This window comes from Apus apus, chromosome 4, assembly GCF_020740795.1.
Source record: "Apus apus isolate bApuApu2 chromosome 4, bApuApu2.pri.cur, whole genome shotgun sequence".
In the NCBI taxonomy this organism is placed as follows: Eukaryota; Metazoa; Chordata; class Aves; order Apodiformes; family Apodidae; genus Apus; species Apus apus.
The window spans coordinates 85,157,368-85,175,958 of record NC_067285.1 but is presented as its reverse complement, the minus strand read 5'-3'; the positions used below and the strand labels follow the sequence as shown (position 1 = coordinate 85,175,958).

Sequence of the window (18,591 nt, the reverse complement as noted above, 5' to 3'; positions counted from 1 at the left end):
TATTCATTGCAGGCTGGAACACTTGCTAAGGATAGCACAGCAAATAGCTCTGAGGTTTTGTGTCATAACCAAGTTTTTAGCTGCTGGCTTTTATGGTAGGTTAAATTAGCCCCTGCCATCCTTATCAGAACTTTATAAAATACATAAGAACAAATTTGATATTTGCTGAGGTACAAGTTGTTAAATGGTATAGCACATCCACTGAAAAAAACACAAACAAACAGGTTCTCACCCTTATATTCTAATAATTAGGACACATCTGCCAGTGTGTTAAACAATTAATTTAAATAAGTGGCTGCCTTAGCTGCCTTCATAAATTGTGGACTCAAAGATTTGTTATTGTGAAATAAATTCATATTTTACAAGTCTATCTGCTTTCAAGTTTTATATTCTAAACATGGAGTGGTTCCTTCGTTCTCAATTTGTCCTGCTAAAGGTTTGATTTTGCTCAGTTTCTATGTCATGTCAACTCTACTTCTTTCAGTCTGCTAACTAGACCTAATATACCATGCAAAACATTGCTCTGGGCAACACAGAACAATTTTTAAAAATAACTCAGCTGTACAATTCTGAAAAACACAAGCTTATCCTAGAGTACTAATATGAAGTTTAAAAGCAGTACAACAAAACTTGATTTTGCATTGGTTTTGACCATACAGCTCTATTCTGAGTTTTTTGTTCGATCATGCTAGACCTGTCCTTTTCCTTAGTCCCCTTATCCAAAAGACTTCTTCTTTGTAATCTTAAGTATTAATTAGCAGAAACAAAGACCAAACAAGAGAGTTTGTTCCAGGAAGAAGACAGCAAGCATATACCATACATCACTTGTGCCCTGTGATAGGATGAGGGGCAGTGGACTCAAATGAGAGCATAAGAAGTTCCACCTTAACATGAGGAAGAACTTCTTTACTGTGAGGGTTACAGAGCACTGGAACAGGCTCCTCAGAGGTTGTGGAGTCTTCCTCTCTGGAGGCTTTCAAGACCTGTCTGGATGCCTTTCTGAGTGATCTGCCCAACTTGTGTGTGTTTTTTTTGGTCGTGCTCCAGCAGGGGGGTTGGACTCAATGATCTTTGGAGGTCCATTCCAACCTAATATTCTGTGATTCTGTTATATCACTTGCATTGAGAAAATTTGGATGTAGATTTGAGTTTTCCATCAGAATGGCAGTTAGTTAAATTAGCATGTAGAGGAATGAGGAGAGGAGAGATGAAATGTAAGAGAAAGGTTTTAGTAAGAGGAGCGTAAATGAGTTTCCTTCAAGTAATGTGTGCAAGGCTGACTTTTGCTTTCTTAAAAATTTGATGAGATGTTATCTTTGTCCCAGAAGTAACATTAATATGTAATGCTGTACTGTGATAGTGTGTAATGAACTTAAAATGTCAGTATTTAGAGCTTTAGATCATTGAAATAGTATCTTACTATAAAAATATTGGATAAGTTACACCTAAATCTGAACAGAATAGTAAAGCTCTGCTGTAGTAAAAATAGTACTTCCCCCTTTTTACCGACTTAAATGTTGATACTTTATGTACTTGCATAGTTTGGTATATATAATTGCTTTTCATAAAGAATATTAATTTTTAAGGGTTTTAAGGTTTTAATGTACTTCACTGTCACATAATGACAACATTCCAGAGGATATAAAATTATAGGACATGCATATATATATGTATGTGATTATATATATGCACATATATATATATGTGATTGTGTGCTGCTGTATGCCATGTAGTAAAAGCTTGTTTATAAAACTGTGTTGATAAATGGAGTATTTGAAAGTTGTTTTTCATGCAGGTATCTTTTTTTTTTTGTTACTATAAAAAATATCCTGAAATACAAATAGCTGAAAGCAAATACATTACTGCAAAAACGACTTCTTCTTCCTTGATGGCAGTTGTAGCTCCATTGCTTTGTGTTTGTGTTTTGTCAATTAGCTGTCAATATTCTTTTCAAGAGTAATCCAGTACTTACTAAACAGCATGATTTGAAAGGGGATCAGAGACCTACAGTTGTACTCAGCAAATTTACTTTTAAATTCATTAATGCGTTCGTTTATTCAGTGTACACTCAGATACCTCTTTCTAAAGTAAGCATTAAGATTCTAAATGGATGTACAGGTTGTGCTTCAGTTGGTACTGAAAATTACTTCGGCGAGAAAGACTACCATGGTTTTTCTCTCTGGCATGTATGTAACTATTCAATCAAACTGGCTAATTAGCCATTCTCAGTTTTTCATGCCTGCCTAGTATGTCTCACCTTACTCATTAATTAGCATTTAAAAATCAGCATTCCAGATAGACAAATATTTCCGCTAAACTTGACAACTTTCTCTGCTATTGCAAATCCCAAAAAAATGACAACCTACTATGGAACTTGCAGTTAGTGGTCATCTGTGAAACCTGTAGTTGAAATAACTGAATACATATCTCCAAACTCTGTGTGGCTGAATTAGCGGCAGCATTCAGTTTGTTTGGAGTAGGGAACTACATAAAACACAGGATTCTTCTTACTTCCTCCTATTTTTATGAATTGGATTGTGGCTTTGGAGTAATTTGGGATTTACACCTCCCCTTGCTTCTGCTTCAAAAATTGTGGTTTTAGCAGCTGTTTGAATTCAGCAAAGTCTATTTCGGAGTTAATGTGGTGGCAAATAAAGCCTTTTTTCACTTCTGCTTCCAGCACTAGCATTCAGGTCAAACTACCTTTTTTGCCTCGTATCTTGGAAACCAATTGAAAGAACACTGAAATTTCAGAAGAGAATATACCATAGGTTCATAAATATTACCCAGAAGTATAGGTTATTACGGTGATAGCTATATCCAAAATGGCTGTGATTTCTTTGTCAAGTTAAATGTTACTTCAGACCCAGAGGGAAAAAAAAAAAAGGCAAACTTAAAGGGATAGATATTTTCTGGATATCTCCAATCATACTACATTTCACTAACCTTATACAGTAAGCAGTAATTTAAATATCATCAACAAAATAAGCTTGGGTGGATAGCTATTTCAATTCTTCCATCTCTGTATCTGTGAAGAAAACTTTTTTTGAGTTTACTGTATGTTCCTGTGTTACGCCATGACCAGACTATCTTTTTTAAGGAAAAAAAAAAAGTAAATGATCTATGAGATATATTGCATATTGAACTTTAATTGCAGCTTTTCTTTCATTAGAAGCACTGGCTTGGTTGTCTAGCTGTAATGAAATGTGTGGGAATGTCAGTTTTCTCTGAGATTTTTTTCCCCCTCTTTCTTAAGTTGATTAAATAGTTGTCACACTGTTAATCGAAGCATCACAGTTGCAAAAATTTACTTGCCTGAGGCAGCTAGGCTAAGCTGTGCCATGTAAACTTCTCAAGACTACTATAGCACTGTTTCAGAGATCCTGGAAGTCATACCTTCATTTCTTTTAAAGCCTCTCGTGGGTACTGCATGTCATCATTCCCATTGAGAGGGAAGGCATTCCTTGCATACCAGTCTGTTAGGTAACTTGGGAATTAAGTGCTTTAAGGGTAGCAATGTTTTAGTCCTAATGAGAGTTTAATTTGTTTTTTCTGAAACCCAGTAAGAAGTGATTCATTGAAGGACTGCTGTGTCTTTTGTCTTATTATTTAGTAACTAATAAATGTGGGTGGAGTCTCTCAGAAAAAAAAATATAAATTATTATTCAGTCAGTTATACCAAAGGCTCTGTATAGCTGAGCTGAGAATTTGCAGTTTCTAGATTTGTGAGATCACCTCCTCTAGCGGATTCCTTTCATAGCGCTTCTAGACACCTTAAGTAAGGCAATATAGCTATAAAAACTGTTTAGGGACAACCAAACCTGCAGCATAAGCTAGGATTTGTATACTGCTTTAAATTATACCAAGTAAGTACCCTTTCTAGACAGCTAGTCTGCAGAAGTCGGCAACATTTCTCCACTTTTGCTCTAGGGCTGGGAACCCAGATCATATTCTGTGCTCAGTGCCAGATGGACTTTGTGGAAGGCAGCCACCACAGCCTGTTTCAGCCAGCCAGTTCTGTGAAAACTGGCTGCTCTCTCTGGACTCTCTTTTTGGTTTGGAACAACGCTGAACACAGTAGTGACCTCATAGAAGATGTGACTTGTATTGAATTAATACATGAGTGAATCAAGGAGTTTGTATGAGATTGTGTGTATCTCTACTATATATTAAAAAAAAAATAAAAATCATTAAATATTTCTTAAATAAGGTAACTTTTATCCATAGCTATTAAACTCTCCCATCAAAAGTGACTGATACGTTTTATGGTCATGCTTAGTAAGTTGGAGTGTGAACATTTGCACTGACTGTTAACATTACAGATGATGAGACAGGTGTAAATACATGGAGTTTTATTTGTAGGGTCCAATGCTGATTTTCTAGATTATCCTATTAATCTTTACTGTAAAGTGCTTGAGTGTAAGTTGAACAAAATCACTAGAATTGCATAGACACCACCTCTAATAATTCTTACCATTTTATGAGTGTTGGTGTGTGCACCTTTGCTGTTTTCTTAGTCCTGGTCTTGCTGCTTTGTAACTGACCTGAATTGGATTTCATGTAAAGACATTGCTTAGAGCGATGGCTTGTGAGGAATATAATAAACAAAATTTTCACCAGAGTGACATTCTGTTAGCTTATATTCGAGTTGATGTTTATAGAGCTGATAACCATCTAAAATAAAATGTCTATTTCAAGTGATTTAGTGCTAAACTAATATTTTCCTGTTTCACTCTTCAATAAAATCAAGATCCCTGAAATCAGCCAGCTCAGTAAGCTGGGGGCACGTTTCTTACTACAGTCATATATGGTCTTCATTTTGCCAGAAACAATTCATTAATTCAGGATGTCTCTCAGCAGTGAGTGAGTTTGAAGCATTTAAGCATCATTTGCAGATACGCCCTTTTATAACTGGGCATCTATAATAAAATAATGTCTACAGAAAAGAAGTTGCCCTATTAAACACAGATTATCCTAACTGTTGGGAATTAGTATGTGAGTAGAATAGAGGCTTCTGAGCAGAACTGGAGCAGAGTCCTTTTGTATTTCATTAGTTTTTTAGTTTATTATATTTAAATATAAATTACTCAGTTTCAGGGTTGTTTAAGCTCTTTAAAATAAACTCATATCCACATTACACCCCCCCATCTAAAAAATGGTTTAAAATTTTTTTGACAAATCGTATCCATATGCTAACAGATGTTCTGGGGTGTGAACAATTTAGGCCCAAACCAGCATCATCTCATGTTTTTCACATCAGTGGTCATGATAAGGCTTTTGAGGGCGGGCTGCTACAGGGAAAACAGGCTACTGTTTATGTACTACCCCGAAAGATAATAGTATTTTCTGTGATGGAAAGAAAACAGGGAATGACATTAGGTTTCTAGGCTAGGCTGAGAAGTTAATGTGAAGTCCACTGTTGGGTTCCTAAGCAAGTTAAAATTCGGATCTGCCTGCATGAACTGAACAGACACTACTATGAATAATAAAATAACCATGTATGGAAAGCATTACTTCAAGTGAAACTAAGTGAAACTGTGCTGTTCTTTAGGAAACGTAATACTTGAACAGATGTAAGAGAGTCAAGAGTCTGAAAGTTTTATGAGATGCATAAAGTGTTAATCTTGCTGGGCAGGGTGCTGATTTTGAAGTGTTGCATAGCTAACATGAAAATAACTTGTCTAGAGAAATATACATATGATCATGAAAACACACAATAAACCATTAATTACCTAAAATAAAAAAATGCTTGTTTTACTGAATGAACTGTTTTTTTCTCCATAACTTGTTTAACCTTTTCCTGAGTTCACGCTTAACAATGGTCAGGTGTATAGATGGTATTGCCAGAGAATGTTTTAGAACTTTTGCTTTTTAAGTACTTGAATACTGATGAATGTCATATTAATCCTGGATACTAATTAGAAAACATATGAAGCTCTGATGTGATAGAGAATCTTGTGGGGTTCTTTTTTTCCTCTCTAAATTGAGAGAAAAGAACAAATTCTTTTAGCTTATATATATTCTTGTCAAAATTGATGGACTGTATTTGAAATAAGTCATTCTGAAGGCTTAAACATAATTAAGTAATTCATGGCCTTCCATGATGTTCCTCTCTCTGATGAATCTCACCCTGAATGGTAATGTAGTAAAGGAAGATAAATTAATAGTGTTTATCTTACTGGTGTGGAATTCGTAACTCTCTCTCTTTGGGGGCAGTTAAGTAGCGTGTTGCTTCTCCTCTTTCGACGTGTATTAGCTTGAATATGGCCTGTACCAGGGAGTACTTTCCACCTAGAGGTTTCTTCAACATGCAATCCAAATTCAGTTTATCATTAAGACAGATAATTATTATAAAAAATAATATGCCTTTGATTGGCTTCCAGTACATATTAATAGATGTGTCATGTCTTGTAAGGTCAGGACAAGTTATTTCTTACTTATCCAGAATGATAATACTTTATGAAGTAGCTTTATATGGTATGCTATTACTAAACCAAACTCAGTTTCATCTGGCCCCTCCACCCCAGAATCCATCATTCACATACTCATAAAAAATAACATCCTCATGTTTATTTTAGAAAAGAGTACTGGAGAACCTAGAGCTATGTTTTAATTTTGAACTTGGGTACTCCACAAGTTAATTGTTTTGCCTTAATAATTAACACCTAGCTCACAAAGGCTTCATTTCCAATTACTTTGTTTCTATTTTATTTACATTGCAGTTACAGAAAGGAAGGAAAGAGCACAGATTATACTTAAGTATTTTACTGAACCATGACAGCTGTCACTCTTGAAGAGGGAAATCACAAGCATATGCTGTATTTAGGGTAATTTAAAAATATATTACATTATAGTTATAATTGACTATCCTAGTGAGGGATTATGTATACATACCATCTGCAGTTCAAGAACAGGAAATGTTTAATGAGTTTATGAATAGCAGATAAATATTTAACACAGCTTTGTAGAAATTTTCATGCATTCAACAATTGTTTGTCACTGCCAAAGAAAATGGGCTGGTTTGGGGACATGATTATATCAGTTAGGAATTCAGATTGCTTCTGTGGAATCAGATCTGAGATAGGAGAATGTTGTAGTTGGAAAAGGACCTGTTATTCAAAGTGTCAGTAACTCATGCTTTGTTTTCCCTATTAGTTCTACCAGTGTGGCATTTGCTGTTGCTTCCGTTGTGTGGCTGTGATAATTGTGTGGCCGCATAGCTCTTCTGCTCAAACCATGGTTGCCTCTCAAACCCAATGGACGTTCACTTTGGATCTTACATGGTACTCCCTCTTCATGTCTCTAAAATGAAAGGGAAATACTTTTATCCATTAATTTATTTAAAGCGTTTCCCTATAGTGTTTTCAGCCAGATAGGCTTCACAGTGGTTCATTCAGTGTCAAAAAAGCAGAAAAGATGGCAAAGCCAGAAATTTTACTTCTCAGTCCCATAATAGTTTGTAGCATCAAATAAAATTTCATGAGAATATATGCCTTGCATGTAGGTCATTCAGCAGTCTTCTTACAGAGGGAAAGTATGAAAATAAGGAAAACTTACGTGTCACGAGGTCATTATTTTGCTCATACAGATATAATGTGAAGAGCTTTACCTGATTAAAAGCTGCTGTGGAACCACAAAAAAATATGGAGAAAACCGCAAACTGTTGAAAAGCAAGTTATTCAAAATTCCTTTAAAAAATTGTCTTGAAATGTATTTTAAGTATGAGCCACAGATGGCCATGAATTTCAAAATTTGATGAGTCAATGGTCATTGCAGTGTACACAACTGGTGTGTGTTGGGTATATTTGAATAAAAATGTATCTATATAAATCTGCTCAATGCTTTGAGTGGCATCACAGTGTCATCATTTGCCTGATGGGAAAGACATGAACAAATGCCACACAGTTCTCACCAGTCCCTCCAAGAAAAGCTCTTTGCCATAATTTTTGCTTAAAGTACTGATCTTTTGTCCTCTGAAAACTTCTACTCTGGTTATTGCCTGTGGTTTAGAACATAGGTCTGAAAGTTTCTTGAAAAAAAACCACACTTTGTAATTCCTTTGTGAAGTGGTTACGGATCCATTCCTCAGGCAGTGATATTTTAAATAGTTACTGTGCTAGCTGATGATGACTAGCACCCAAAATGTGATTCCAGCCCAGTGTAGGACAGATTTATGTAATCAGAAGCAGTAGCATAAAATTTCCTTTTTGTGGAGGTTATACTTTACTTCCCTATTTGGATGAAAGATAAACAATTTCACGTCAGTAAACTATTTTGGGGAAAGGAGTGATTTTCTTTATACAGTCTCTGCATCTGTGTTTATGTAGCTACTTTGGATTCTGTTCCTTAAATGTTGTTATGGTGAATTAAATTGCTATCATAAAGAGGAAGAGGAAACTAGTTTACTTAAAGTATAAAACATATAAATAAAGATGACAAAGGCATTTACAGTCTGAGGAGTCATGTGACAACTAGTTTTATTAATCAGTGATAATAAAGTCTCTTCAACATAGTGCATTTCTTAAGTTCCCAAAGTGCATTTTTATACAATTTAGCATGTGTGTATAGAAACAGTAACAGGGATTATGTATAAAAGCATATAGGTATTTAATAACTAAACAGTGCTACTAGACACTGTTACACTTTTCTGATGAAAGGCCCACTTTTTATTTCAGTTCACATTGTACTAACAAATACAGTATATGTTGTAGTCATTGTAAGCTTTAGACTATAACTTGGTGCTATGATTGTAAGAAGAAATAGATGTTTACCACTTGTTAGGCATATTTGAATCCAAATCAAGTGTATATATATGCCTATGTGTGTATATATATGTATTGCTTTAGCGGCATGAGAAATAATGACAGAGGATTGCTATTTGCAGGACTGTGGTCACAGATGAGTCAGTACGCAATCTATTGAGCATTTTAATTTCATCATTAATTTATGTTAATGTTAAAAATTCTTAAATCGATTTATTTTAAATATATGTGTGTGTAGCCTTAGTGAGATTTATAAGGAGCCTTGTAAAAAATAAATACAGATTGTCTCATTGTCATAACATACTGCAATCAAATATTCTTACAACAATTTTTTATCTTGCTAAAGGCAAAAGAGCTAGAATCTATAGATACATTAAGTTCTTGCTGGGTTAAACGAGCAGAATGTGACTGAATTTTGAAAACAATGGATAACCATCTACTGAGAAAAAACTTTTATAGTGTCTTATGAGCTGCATGTTTTGAAAGTGCATCAACCAGAATTTAACCAGTGTGAATGAAAGAATTCTTTTGTATGCTGAAGCATCAGTGTATTTCAAACTTGAATCGTTCTGAATCCTGACGAGGATGATATTCAGGCCAAATTATTCAGAATAAAATTAATTAAAGCAGAGTGTATGAGTTATAAACAAACTAACAAACCCCTGGATCCGTAAGGAGGAGAAAAAGCTTCGTTTTTCTTTATCTTAATAGTAGTGAACATTTTTCTTTCTATTAAATTGGGATGAAAATGTTATCCATTGCTAAGAAGATTACGTATCATAGAATGGCAATACTTGGAGTGCCATTTAAGATCATCGTGTTTGTAATTGCTGTAGTACTCCTTCAAATTTTTGCTTTTTTTTTTTCTGTAATACCTAGTTAACAATAAACATAACTTATTAATGATTTATAGTTTCTTAATAGCAGAAGTACAGGATGACCCCATTAACCAATTATTATTTTTGGGGGGAGGGGAAGTAGGCTGTGTTAGGTTTGCATTTGGTATTAACATCTGTGATTGCACTTACTACAATTCCATATAAACAAGACATTTTATGAATTGGGATTTTTTAATGGCCACAATTATACTTTCTTGGAAAAAGATGAAATAGACTTTGTATTAAGAAACTTCACTCAGTCTCAGTAACACTAAAGCAGGATGATTTTTTTTAAAGTCAGGGTTTGGTTTTCACTTTTGTGAAAACTGTGCTGAGGCATGTCCTTGATTTCATCACCTCCCTTTTCAAAAACTGTATCTCCTGAACAAATTAATGCATGTTCTTTATTCCCCACGAGCAGCAGTGTGGAAAGAGTCCAGCATAATGTATTTGTGTATAAAACAGTATATTCACCTTATATATGTGCTTTGCCTAAATATGGTATTGTTAAGACTCGTTTTTACAGTAAGATACATACAGAAACTGCTAGCTTACAGCTATTGCTGTATTTTCTTCAAAATAGGTTTTATTTTGATTCTTACATACCAAATTGCACCATTTCAATGGATTTCTGTGTTTTAAAGAGGATTGTTTTTTATTTTACAGAGTTACATACATGGAAGCAGTCAAGCTCAGTTTGTTGCAGAATCCCATATTATTCTTCTGCTGAGTATCCTTCAAACCAGTGATGAACAGAAAAAAGCAAACTGAGGTACAATGTGCTGTTAAATAAAATTCTTCTCACAGTGATTATCATGGAGCTTTTGAGGAGGTATTGTATTTTGGCTTACTATATGTTTAAGTAAGTATCCAGTGTTGTTGCTGTTTACTACCAAGTAAAACTGGGATTGCTTTTCACTAGTATGTACCTTGTTTTCTCCTTTGCTATTCTTATGGCTGTTTACTGATCTTGTTCTTTCTTTCAGTGTTACCATTTCAGTAGCAGAAACTATTTTTCTTCTCTTTTTCACTCTTATAAAAGTTTAAATATATTTATTTTAATCGACAAGGAAAGCACACTGAAGTTTACTAATCATGCATGAGGATGATTTGTCCTCCAGGAGCCTTTGGTTTGGGTTTGTTTTTTTCCCCATCTAAACAGTTTACTGCTACATCTTGACACAAATAACCCAATCTCATTTGTTCTGACTTTGCCTCCCCACAGAAAGACTCAGAGACGTGCGTTTGCTGTTTCATTCTTACAGTCAGAGCAAGTGATTTTTTTGTTGTTGTTGTTAATATACCTTAATAATCTGTAATAAAAACTCATATTCGATCTTATTTCTTTAAACCCTGGTTCTAATCAGCTTTGTTCGTTGAGTAAAAACCCCCTTCACCATTATCCACTATTAAAATACAGTTGTTCCATCATAAATACCTTCCTCTAAGGAGAACAAAAGGAAGAAAATAACATTGCCTAGTTTAGCATAATAGACAGATCTCAGAGTCTGATGATTGCAATTTCTCTCTCATTCTGCCCCTTAAATTATGTTGGCTTAGGTCCTGCCCTTCCTCTGGCTTCCCTGACTGCCTGAATCTTTGGCATTTACTATCCAAAGAGAACATCGTCATTACATCCTTTTGTTTCACTACACTCATACATTGCTTGGCATCCATTTTTCTACCTGTGAAACTTTAGTTGCTCTGTTAGTCATTACAAATTTAATTTCAAATATATGATCATATTTATTAGAGTAAATGCAATATTCATAATTGAACTGGAATACTGTGTCCAGTTCTTGATCTCCCAGTACAGGAAAGATCACAGAATCACAGAATAGTTTGGGTTGGAAGGGACCTTAAAGATCATCTATTCCCAACCCCTCTGCCATGGGCAGGGACACCTCCCACTAGACCAGGTTGCTCAAAGCCCCATCCAGCCTGGCCTTGAACACTTCCAGGAGTTACAGGGCAGTCCAGAGCTAGATAAATCCAGCACGACTTCAGTAAGTCAAAGCTACTTACTTTTAAGATAAAGTCTTACTTGAGCAAGTTCATCAAAGAGTCACAAAGATGATTAAGGGACTGGAACATATTTCCTATGCAGAAAGGATAAGAGTGCTGGATCTGTTTAACTTGGATGAGGGAATACTATCAGGAGGATCTTATCAATATGTATAGATACCTGATGGGAGGAAATTAAGAAGGAGACAGACTTTCTTAGTAGTGCCCTCTTACAGGACAAGAGGCAGTGGGCCCAAACAGAAAAAGGAAATTCAATCTGAAGACAGTAGGACACTTCTTAGTGTGAGGGAGATCAAATTCTGGAACAGATTGCCTAGAGAGGCTGCAGAGTCTGAATCTGTGAAGATATTCAAAACGTTACTGGACACAGTTCTGGACAACCTGCCGTAGCTGGTTGCTTGAGTAGGGGGCTGGATTAGATGATCTCAAGAACTTCCTTCCAGTCAAACCACTCTGTGATTCTGTCAGTTCTCCAGGTTTTATACCATAACCTAGTTAATGTTATGTCAAAATCATGTTGTATATGTTAGAGTTTTGGAAGCATGTTTTTGGACATTTGTTCCTTATTTCTAAGTTTGGGCTGCTTTTCTTGGGAGGAGAGAGTGAGAAGTTAAATAGCCTTACCTTAAAACTGCCAAGTCAAAACCCAGTGATTATTAGTTTGTTACATTTTTTTAAAAAACTCAGCTGTTATGTTACAGACTAAGTGTCTATATAATAGATAGTAGACATCTTATTAGTATCTTCTTTGTTTTCTTTTATGTACTCACAATTTTATTATTTTTTTTTTGTCTCCTCTGAACTGCCACGATTTATCCAACCCAAACCCTTCTATGATTCTATGAAATCTATTATCTTAAACAAATCCTGTTGGCTACTTGAGAATGGGAAAAGTAAACCCAAAAAACCCGGCTAAGATTAAAAATAAACAAAACTTTTGTTCATGGCTTATTTTGTTTTTCTGACTCAGGCATGAAAGTGATCTATTTTTGTTGGCATAGACTGTCTTTAAACTGGGAAGTTGGCAAAATACATTAAAGAAGCTGGCTGAAAGAATTATTTCCATGAGATTGTTCTTTGCTACTTGCAAAAAGAATTCTCTAAGGTTTCATTTCATGGCTCACTACTGCTTAGCTGAGTTTTTGGCCACACAAATTTTAAAAATGACAAGAAATCTTAACAGATTTCACGATTTATACATGAAAGAATTAGTATTTCTTTATCCTTTATATATTGATAGCAATTATTATCTGCTTCATTGCTGCCTCATTATTTGTTTATTCGGGAAGTGATAGAAAATGTGGAAATCAGGAAAAAAATATATCAGATATATAAACAGCAGTACATTCACTTTATCCTTTAAAGTTTAAAAGATGTATTGAATCTTAGGACATTAGTATACTGCTAATGTACATGCTTCATGTACTTGTTTCTTTTCACTTTGTAGTAGTAAGAACAAGGATATGGTTGTCACTTTTTGCTAGATGTTGAAATGCAATGTTGTGTTTCTCTACAAAATGAATTTCTAATACCTGTAATGAGAAAATATGAATTTGCATTGCATTTCTATACTTGCTTTAAGATAGCAATTCTACTCAGTCTGCTAAGTGATTTCCATGTAAAGAGCCACTTTTTCCCAGAGCTGTAGCTACGTAATTACGATATGGGTAAGAAGGACGTGTGACGGTGTCAGCTATTCAGTTGTAATTACATTATAAAGCAAAATTAAGCGCAGTAAAATTTGTACAATTTTACTGATTATATTCTAGGTGTATGCCCAAATTTTTTTGTTTTTTTAAACAGGTAGTATTAGTTTATCAGATGGTTACTACATCCTAGTAGTAACACGGTGGCGGTCTCTGTAATAATACAGCATATGCAATATTACCTCAGTAAAATAATTATAAAAGAAAAAAAAGGCAATTTCATTATTTTTGTACTTAATTTTATTTTATGGTATGTTTTCTAACAGCCAAAATACTGATCCCTGGCTGCTCAGACAATTTCACTGTATTCCTCCCAGGCTACCTGTTCTTGCTTCCACCCTCTGTAGGTGGCCTTTTAGTGTTTGTCCAGGAGCTCCTTGTTCATCCATGAAGGCCTCCTGGCGTTTTTGCGTGACTTCCTCTATGTTGCAGTGCATCATTCCTGGGCTTGTAGGAGGTGACCCTTGCATACTAATAAGCTTTCCTGGGCTCCTTATTCCTCCTGAGCTTTATCCCATGATACTCTACCAAACAGGGTGATGAACAGTCTGAAGTCTTCTCTCCTACTACTCTGAAACCTTGAGGGGATTTATATCATGCTGACAACAAGTTTTGCTGTTATTTTGCTCCCCTTTCTCTTGTCTTGGGGAGGTAACTTCGAGAAATTATAATGGAAATTATCTAAATATTCTTTGAAATGGGACCTCTGAAGATCACATATTCCAATCTTCCTTTTAAGAAGCAGAGTTGTCACCAACACTGGATCTACTCTTCTATGTCTTTGTCTAGTGCAAGTGTTTAAAAACTCCAAGGATTTGGGATTGCATCATTTTTTTGGGGCAGTTACAGAAGTGAAGTTGTTCCCAACATTCCAGTCTGAACTTCGGAAGGTGTGATTCATGGCGTCTGCTGTTGCGTATAACAATCTTGTCTGGCATAAGGTTTTGTCTTCCCTTTGGATTTTTTACCATCCTTGTAGAATTAGTGGAGTTTTAAGCGATATTTTCATTTAAAAATGAACAGAACATTCTGTTGATTAGAATAATGAGAGCCATGATTTTTTTGCATTTTATTACCTAGGCAGAAAGTAAAAAGCAAGGTTTGCTTTTATTCATGCTACTTTACAGCTCATTCCTGGACATGGATTGGCGGGTAATTTTAATTTTTTTTTAATTTCTTATTTTTTTTGGTACATATTTACTTACAGAGAAAAAATAATACTGAATAACAGGGATAAATTTAATTTGAGGTTCCACTTAATCATCCATAAAAATATGCTGTTCTTTTAACTATCTGCTTTCAGTTTTCTTTGAAATTGACCAACTTTGATTTCCTTCCCAGGAGCAACAGAACCTTGTTATAATTTGTAATTGCAAAGGAAGTTTTATGTAATATATAATGGTACTTATACCCATAGCAGCCTGATGGGCACTGCTTCAAGCAACAGGGTGTAATTGACAAAAATAATAATTTGGGCAATTTTGTGGTATTATGTCAACATTGGGACTTTCCTGTGATTTGGAAAGATATTTAAATAGTGTCACAGAAATGGAGGTTTGACTACTGTAGATTAATATGGCAGTCTGCACAAACAAAAAAATATTTAAAATAAGAGCATCAAATAGATTTTATTTAAACAGAAATCTTTTTTTTGTAAAATGGAAATGAAAGCAGTAACTTCTGTGGAGCTATCAATGTGCTAGACATTTTGCAGGCTGTAATGCAAGGTTGTTGCTTCTAATGAGTGAGAATTCCTGAGGACCTTATGGCTGCATAATTTACACAGGCGAGTAACTGTTGACATGAATAATACTGGCACGACAATCTTATTTGTTGGCTAGATAGCTAATTCTACCACATGAAAAGAGCATATCTATAAAAGCATTATGATACGAGTGAAGTTTAACATCTTCCTGAGTTATTATTACAGTTTATATCCCTGTGTGCAAGTGCAGCAATGACTGATAAGAAGATAGTAAGAGAAGGATTGTGCAAAACAGAACATCCAACCATAATAAATTATTTAGGGATTTTTGAGCCAGATGTAGCATACAGAATACCGTAGTATCCTAGTCACCAATGTATAAATTCTTATTTCTTTTTAATCCTTTTTTTAATTAATTATGGCACAACTTTCTATAGTAATGAATTTTCAGTGTTAACTTAATGTAATATCCAGACGATTTTTGTTTTTAAGCTATAGTTGCATGATAATTGTATCGTGTGACTTTTTTAATAAATCATGAGAAATAGTACTTTCTCTCTTCTTTCTTCTTTTTTTTTTCTTTTTCCTTCTGTTTGGGGCCTTATAGAATTTGTCATAGAGATCTCTCTTTCTTTTCTCCTTTTGGAGTTGACAAATTCTACTCTTTCCTCATGCAGAAGATGTTCCACGCTGTTAGTGTCTATTCTTGCAGTGGGGGTCATAGGTAATAGGAGTCAGCAGAAATTATGAGGTACATATGAAAAAAAGAAGTGAAGTGTAGTTCAGCATTCTTGGAGAGACAGGGAAAAGGAACTAAAGACAAGGATATTGAAGTACTGTTGTTTGAGTTATAAAAGATAAAGTTATTGAGAAGACACAGAGGTAAAACAAAGGTTCCTGTGGAACTAAGAACTGTCATTTTCAAAGAGGAACAATGTGAAGCAAACTGCACAATCAGCTTTTCTATTTTAATTAGCTGTAGATGAATACAGATGGAGTATGTTGACTGTTGTAAACTGAACAGCTGTTGGAGTATGTAGCGTTGAGCTGTAAATACAGGTCTGGCTGTGAAGATACACCAAGAAAGGTAAGGAATAGTGGGGCTTAATAGGCTGTATTTGAAGTTGAATCGTTTCTTTAGTTATTTAGTTTCTCCCTTTGGTAGACACTAATCAATATTTCTAATTAATGTCCATTTTCATCAAGTTTTTATGTCATTCTCTGGAAAAATAAAACTAATTTTAATGTAATCTGTCGTATTTTTCTTCCATTTTGCAGTAACACTGAATATTATCCATAGTGAGTTTAAAATTTACAGTAAAAATTTTCATTATCAAAAGAGTTTCAATTATTAAGTATATTATTTGTTGTACAGGAGATAAATCTAAACCATTATTTAGGAATTAGTAGTTGCTATTTACCTGGTATTTTTTTCTCAAGATTACTGTTAAACTTAATTAACTTCAATGCTGATAAAACATGCAACTAAGTAAAAATGGATTCTTTTTTTCCGTTTGTTAATTTGAATTCCCAAGACAAGAGTTTAATGTGACAGCTGTGTAGGTGGATATGAGATGTTGATTGAGAAGGAAGAAAAAATTTGATTGGTTACAAAGGAAAAGACAAATCTTTTCTGTAGCATTAAAATTGCACCTATTATGAACAACATTTCCTGTCCTACAGAGTGAATTTAAATGAAGTATATTAAGTGCTTCTTTGGTGTAAGGAAACTTAACTACAGAATGAATTTAAATGGGAGATGTCTGTCTCTGTCAGTAGGGCTCATGCAAAGTCACTGAGCATAAGAACCTGAAATTTTGAGTCAGAGGCAGTAGAACAATATACGTTTAGCTCTCAGTAGTAAGACTCTATCAGTCATGCATAATGGAACCAACTTGTGTTCCCGAGAGATTATGTAGAAGTGAATGATGGTGACAACTAAAGCAAGGAGATAAGGTTTTTGTATGCTTGATCTTAAGGATAAGAAAAAGGGGAAGAACACCACAGTGGAAAAATATAGAAATAAAAGCACAAGCTTATAGAATATTTAAGCATGCTTCTTAATTAGCTATGGAAATCAACATCCAAAGCAGCAAAACATACTCTGCATTTTTCATTCTTGTGTTATCCCCCAATACTGTCTGTTAACCTTGCAGGCTCATCAGGCTCTTCTGGAGGCTGCCTGACTTTTCTGAGCTGTAATGAAGTCTAATGAGATGATAGCTAAAAAAATTAAGGAATTTGTTTCCATTACCTCATTCTCCTACTCCTTGACCTTAAATTAATTAATAATATGAGATTTTAAGAAAGATTCTGAAATCTCTTAGATGTCACAGAGATCAGAAGAGACAAATTTACAGTTGGGCATTTTTCAGTGCAACATGCAACGTACTTGTCTTTCATCAGCTAATTGAATGATACTGGATTTGCTGAATTACCTTCAAATACGGTGTGTGTCCTCTCTATGAAATTACCAACTCTGTAGATCAGTGCTTTTCAACAGTTTTCAATTTCTGGCTCTAAAATTTTCCAGTGGAAGTGCAGACCCTTGCAAAGCAGCTGTCAGCTGCTCTGGCAGTTGCCCTGTTTTTATTTGCCTCTTGCAAATACCTAGCTACTCCACAGACCAGGAGGCATTCACGGAATTTAAGGGTTTCTTTAAGCATAAATTAGTAATTTGTTATGCTTATTATCATTGTTAAGAAGCACATTTGCTTGAGTGGCTAAAAGATGCAAAAACATAGTCTAGAGTTAAATATTTTATGCTTTGAATCCACAGATAGCTTTTACTAATTTGAATAATCCTCAAGTGCATTCATGCAAGAATAAATTGTGTCTATTAAGATACTGCACAGGTCTTTAACAGTAAAAGAAAGTATAATGCCAGCCTAGACTCATATTGATGATGATTTATGATATCAAAAAAGAAAAGGTGATATTCTTAAAAACATTTATAGGTGCTTTAAGAAAGGAAGAGAGAGGGAGTGTGTGCATGCTTAAGGATCAAGTGTGTACTTAGAAACAGATGGGAAAACATACTAAGTCTAGTGTTTATTTGAAATAAAGTGGTTGAAAATAAGGTAGGTGTTAGGAATAAAGTATTAAAATACTGTGAGAAAATTATGTAGTATCGTGAATGCTTACAAACAGTTCAAATAGAGTTTGTTTCACGCAGTATATCTGTGTTTAAAAGTTAAGAAATTAAGCTCTTAAGAAAAATAGTTATTTTAATATCTGGTATATTTAAGGAAAGTAAAGTACTATTATACATCTATTTGTTCTGGAGATGTGTATACTTCTGTGATTTGTATGTCTCTAGGCAAGAATATTTTTAGACACAAATTATAAAATGTAAATAAGGTTAGAAAAAATTCTGGTTTTGTACAGTGGCAAACAGCACTGTAAGAATTTGCAAGATGAACAGGGCTAACCCTGAAACTCTATCAGATGTAATTTACAAAACCAAAAAAGTCATAAATAATAAATGTAAAAAATAATCTCCCCAGAATTGGTTT

General features: G+C 34.6%; 1 protein-coding gene across 2 annotated transcripts in view; it reads left to right on the top strand.

Annotated features, from left to right (window-relative positions):
- TUSC3 (tumor suppressor candidate 3) overlaps positions 1-18,591 on the top strand; it is a 111,107-nt gene that overhangs the window by 80,158 nt on the left and 12,358 nt on the right. For both annotated transcript variants that reach the window (XM_051618354.1, XM_051618353.1), the window contains exon 7: positions 10,307-10,370. In XM_051618354.1, the coding sequence (XP_051474314.1) occupies positions 10,307-10,370 (64 nt within the window). The remainder of the gene's footprint in view (positions 1-10,306; positions 10,371-18,591) is intronic.